Source organism: Pseudochaenichthys georgianus, unplaced genomic scaffold (assembly GCF_902827115.2).
Source record: "Pseudochaenichthys georgianus unplaced genomic scaffold, fPseGeo1.2 scaffold_2176_arrow_ctg1, whole genome shotgun sequence".
Classification (NCBI taxonomy): domain Eukaryota; kingdom Metazoa; phylum Chordata; class Actinopteri; order Perciformes; family Channichthyidae; genus Pseudochaenichthys; species Pseudochaenichthys georgianus.
In genome coordinates, this window is record NW_027262826.1 from 1 (window position 1) to 5000 (window position 5000).

Sequence of the window (5000 nt, forward strand, 5' to 3'; positions counted from 1 at the left end):
AGATTCTCATCATCCTCTCATTAACGGCATGTTTCACTCTGAAGCCAGAAAGTGTGTTTCTTTAACCTAAAAGAACAAAGTGGAAGATAAACATGTGAAGGATCATTTTTTATTTGGCTCTAAATACATTTAAAATGTATATATTATGGATTTAAATAAGAGTTGAATCTGTCCTCGGCGATTCCACTTCGGAAACAAACTATTTGTTGTCAAAGGATGTATTTAACCATATGTTTATATTTGTAATCGCCATATTGTATTTATTTAAATGTGTTTTGAGAATGTGTAGATTGTCATCCTGTGTGTATCATATTAATGAGGATTAGAATAGAGTCTCGCTGCTCCAGGTGACGACTTTCTCTGCTGTTGATTCTTAGTAGATTTTGGATTGTGTCGATCCAGACATCAGTTCATTGATCAGTCCGTGTCCAGGTGTCAGGTGTCAGGTGTCCAGGTGTCAGGTGTCAGGTGTCAAGGTGTCAGGTGTCAGGTGTCAGGTGTCCAGGTGTCCAGGTGTCAGGTGTCAGGTGTCAGGTGTCAGGTGTCAGGTGTCAGGTGTCCAGGTGTCCAGGTGTCCAGGTGTCAGGTGTCAGGTGTCAGGTGTCAGGTGTCAGGTGTCAGGTGTCAGGTGTCAGGTGTCAGGTGTCAGGTGTCCAGTTGTCAGGTGTCAGGTGTCAGGTGTCAGGTGTCAGGTGTCAGGTGTCAGGTGTCAGGTGTCAGGTGTCAGGTGTCAGGTGTCAGGTGTCAGGTGTCAGGTGTCAGGTGTCAGGTGTCAGGTGTCCAGGTGTCCAGGTGTCTAGGTGTCAGGTGTCCAGGTGTCCAGGTGTCAGGTGTCCAGGTGTCAGGTGTCAGGTGTCAGGTGTCAGGTGTCCAGGTGCTTCTGAATCACTGTCGTCTCTACAGGCCGAGCGACTTCCTCACGATGTTCTGAGCGAGGCTGTAGAACTGCTGCCGGTCTTCACGCCACATCTTAGAGGCGTCAACGTTCGCTCCACTCTCATCGTTCGGTTCTGAGAGGAGGGAGGAGACGAGGGAACAAGGGAGGAGACGAGGGAAGAGACAAGGGAGGACATTAGGGTGAGTCTTTATGAAATTGTAATAACTCCTGTAACAGCAGTGTAACGTACCTGCCAGCATGCTGACCACAGACAGCAGGATCTTCTCCACGCTCTGCACTGGACTCCACCTCTCCGCGCTGCTCTCGTATCCCATTGGATCGTCTCCTGGAGCGTGAAGGATGGAGATACAGACCCTCCCATCAGGGTAGACTGGAGGAGAGGGAGAGGGGGGGGGGGGTTGAGTTCAGGGGCAGATGATGACAATACGGTTAATACTTCAATGGTCAGATCAAGACTGACATGTGACTTGATCACAGCAGGATCAGCTGCTCAAAGGGCCTTCAGCGAGCTTCTGATCTGCAGCTCTGTGTTCACTGAGAGGACTGGAGCACAGAGGATGCTTCAGGCTGACTGGAGCACAGAGGACGCTTCAGGCTGGAGCACAGAGGATGCTTCAGGCTGGAGCACAGAGGATGCTTCAGGCTGACTGGAGCACAGAGGACGCTTCAGGCTGGAGCACAGAGGATGCTTCAGGCTGGAGCACAGAGGATGCTTCAGGCTGACTGGAGCACAGAGGACGCTTCAGGCTGATTGGAGCACAGAGGATGCTTCAGGCTGACTGGAGCACAGAGGACGCTTCAGGCTGATTGGAGCACAGAGGATGCTTCAGGCTGACTGGAGCACAGAGGACGCTTCAGGCTGATTGGAGCACAGAGGATGCTTCAGGCTGGAGCACAGAGGATGCTTCAGGCTGGAGCACAGAGGATGCTTCAGGCTGACTGGAGCACAGAGGACGCTTCAGGCTGGAGCACAGAGGATGCTTCAGGCTGACTGGAGCACAGAGGACGCTTCAGGCTGGAGCACAGAGGATGCTTCAGGCTGGAGCACAGAGGATGCTTCAGGCTGGAGCACAGAGGATGCTTCAGGCTGGAGCACAGAGGATGCTTCAGGCTGGAGCACAGAGGATGCTTCAGGCTGGAGCACAGAGGATGCTTCAGGCTGGAGCACAGAGGATGCTTCAGGCTGACTTTACTGGTCTGAGGGTCTGAGGACAGAGGGTCTGAGGACAGAGGGTCTGAGGACAGAGGGTCTGAGGACAGAGGGTCTAAGGACAGAGGGTGTCGTATTTATAGCCCAATATCACAAATGTAACATTTGTGATATTGGGCTATAAATAAACAATGATTGATTGATTGATGATTGATGGATGGATTGATGATTGATTGATGATTGATTGATGATTGATGATTGATTGATTAATGATTGATTGATGATTGATTGATGGTTGATTGATTGATGATTGATGGATTGATGGATTGATTGATTAATGATTGATTGATGATTGATTGATGATTGATTGATTGATGATTGATGGATTGATGGATTGATTGATTCCTGCTTGCTTGCTGCTTGCTTGCTGCTTGCTTGCTGCTTGCTGGCTTGCTTGCTGGCTTGCTGCTTGCTTGCTGCTTGCTGGCTTGCTTCCTGCTTGCTTGCTTCCTGCTTGCTTGCTGCTTGCTTGCTGCTTGCTGGCTTGCTTGCTGCTTGCTTGCTTGCTGCTTGCTGGCTTGCTTGCTGGCTTGCTTGCTGCTTGCTTGCTGCTTGCTGGCTTGCTGGCTTGCTGCTTGCTTGCTGGCTTGCTGCTTGCTTGCTTGCTGCTTGCTGGCTTGCTTGCTGCTTGCTTGCTTGCTGGCTTGCTTGCTTGCTGGCTTGCTTGCTGCTTGCTTGCTTGCTGGCTTGCTGCTTGCTTGCTTGCTGCTTGCTGGCTTGCTTGCTGCTTGCTTGCTGGCTTGCTTGCTTGCTGGCTTGCTTCCTGCTTGCTGGCTTGCTGCTTGCTTGCTTGCTGCTTGCTGGCTTGCTGCTTGCTTGCTGCTTGCTTGCTTGCTGGCTTGCTTGCTGGCTTGCTTGCTTCCTGCTTGCTTGCTGCTGGCTTGCTTCCTGCTTGCTGGCTGCTTGCATGCTTGCTGGCTGGCTTGCTTGCTGGCTTGCTGCTTGCTTGCTGGCTTGCTTCCTGCTTGCTTGCTGCTGGCTTGCTTCCTGCTTGCTTGCTGGCTTGCTTGCTGCTTGCTGGCTTGCTGGCTTGCTTGCTCTTGCTGGCTGGCTGCTTCCTGCTGGCTTGCTGCTTGCTTGCTGGCTTGCGGCTTGCTTCCTGCTTGCTTGCTGCTTGCTGGCTGCTTGCTGGCTTGCTTGCTGCTTGCTTGCTGCTTGCTGGCTTGACTTCCTGCTTGCTTGCTGCTTGCTGGCTGCTGCTTGCTGGCTTGCTGCTTGCTTGCTGCTTGCTTCCTGCTTGTGCTTGCTGCTTGCTTGCTGCTTGCTTCCTGCTTGCTTGCTGGCTTGCTTGCTGGCTGCTTCTTGCTTGCTGCTTGCTGGCTTGCTTGCTGGCTTGCTGCTGGCTTGCTGGCTGGCTTGCTTCCTGCTTGCTTGCTGCTTGCTGCTTGCTTGCTGGCTTGCTGCTTGCTGCTTGCTTGCTGGCTTGCTGCTTGCTGGCTTGCTTTGGCTTGCTGCTGGCTTGCGGCTTGCTTGCTTCCTGCTTGCTTGCTGCTTGCTGCTTGCTTGCTGGCTTGCTGCTTGCTTGCTGCTTGCTGGCTTGCTTGCTGCTTGCTTGCTGCTTGCTGGCTTGCTTGCTGCTTGCTGGCTTGCTGGCTTGCTTCCTGCTTGCTTGCTGCTTGCTGCTTGCTGGCTTGCTTGCTTCCTGCTTGCTTGCTGCTTGCTGCTTGCTGGCTTGCTGCTTGCTGGCTTGCTGGCTGCTTGCTGGCTTGCTTGCTTCCTGCTTGCTTGCTGCTTGCTGCTTGCTGGCTGGCTTGCTTGCTGCTTGCTGGCTTGCTTGCTTCCTGCTTGCTTGCTGCTTGCTGCTTGCTGAGCTTGCTGCTTGCTGGCTTGCTGCTTGCTGGCTTGCTTGCTTCCTGCTTGCTTGCTGCTTGCTGCTTGCTGGCTGCTTGCTTGCTGCTTGCTGGCTTGCTTGCTTCCTGCTTGCTTGCTGCTTGCCTGCATTGCTGGCATTGCCTGCTTGCTGGCGTGCGCAGTTTTTTTTGGGGGGGGCTTGCTGCATGCTTGCTTCCTGCTTGGCTGCTTGCTTGCTTCCTGCTTGCTATTGCTGCTTGCTTGCTGGCTTGACTGCTTGCTTCCTGCTTGCTTGCTGGCTTGCTTGGACTGCTTGCTTGCTGGCCTATTGCTTAGCTTGGCTTGCTGGCTTGCTTGCTTCGCTGGACTTGCTGGCTTGCTTGCTGGCTTGATGGATGGATTGATTGATTGATTGACAGAGCAAAGCACGAGTAGCTCCTGGAGTGATATAGTGAGAACGACTTTAGAGCAATGTAAAGACTCCTCACCAACAGTCTGTTGTTGGAAGCCGGGACGCTTTCACTTCAGATTAAACTTCACTTCGTTTAAAAGTATTTTCTTATAAAATGTATTCAATAAAATTGTAATTGTTTCTTTATAAATCAAAGAGCTTCTGCTTCAAAGGAAAGACACGTTTTAATGAAATACATGGCGCCTCTTTTTACGTTCACTGTCTCTGGGGATTCGGGAGGAGCCGAGACGTCCAGTTTGAGATTATCAGAGAATCAAACATCCGACGCTTCTTATCTGCGATCGAACGCAACCTGCGGCCGCAGCGCTACTTTAATATGAAGCACACTTCAGAGGATCAGAGGATACATTCAGGAAGTTCAGCTGAGGGCCATGAGGGTGTGAGTGTGTGGTGTGTGTGTGTGTCTGTGTCTGTATGTGTGTGTGTCTGTCTGTCTCTCTGTGGTGTGTATGAGTGTGTGCCTGTGTGTGCATCTCTCTCTCTGTGTGTGTGTGTGTGTGTGTTTATGTGTGTGTGTGGTGTGCCTGTGTGTGTGGTGTGCCTGTGTGTGTGTGTGTGTGTGTGTGTGTGTGTGTGTGTGTGTGTGTGGTGTGCGTGTGTGTGCGTGTGCCTGTGTGTATGTGTCTGTG

At 51.8% G+C, this 5000-nt stretch overlaps 2 protein-coding genes across 2 annotated transcripts in view; both read right to left on the reverse strand.

Annotated features, from left to right (window-relative positions):
• Positions 1 to 886: 886 nt before the first annotated feature.
• ube2g2 (ubiquitin-conjugating enzyme E2G 2 (UBC7 homolog, yeast)) overlaps positions 887 to 5000 on the reverse strand; it is a 15964-nt gene continuing 11850 nt past the window's right edge. The window contains exons 5-6 of the mRNA XM_034077938.2: positions 1128 to 1268; positions 887 to 1010 (exon numbers count right to left, since the gene is read on the reverse strand). Coding sequence (XP_033933829.1) covers positions 898 to 1010; positions 1128 to 1268 — 254 coding nt within the window. The 3' untranslated portion in view covers positions 887 to 897. The remainder of the gene's footprint in view (positions 1011 to 1127; positions 1269 to 5000) is intronic.
• On the reverse strand, positions 1725 to 4049 carry LOC139433341 (streptococcal hemagglutinin-like). The gene is made up of 3 exons (XM_071202307.1): positions 2462 to 4049; positions 2019 to 2163; positions 1725 to 1809 (listed from the first exon to the last, which is right to left on the reverse strand). The coding sequence occupies exons 1-3, from the start codon at positions 4047 to 4049 to the stop codon at positions 1725 to 1727; spliced, it is 1818 nt and encodes a 605-aa protein (XP_071058408.1).

Coding starts and splice junctions, on each gene's coding strand:
- LOC139433341 (XM_071202307.1), bottom strand. CDS start 4,049: ATGCAGGCAAGCAGCAAGCAAGCAGGAAGCAAGCAAGCCAGCAAGCAG. Junction 2,164..2,461: donor AAGCAGCAAGCAAGCAGCAA/GCAAGCAGGAAT, acceptor CTCTGTCCTTAG/ACCCTCTGTCCTCAGACCCT. Junction 1,810..2,018: donor TCCAGCCTGAAGCATCCTCT/GTGCTCCAGCCT, acceptor TCTGTGCTCCAG/CCTGAAGCATCCTCTGTGCT.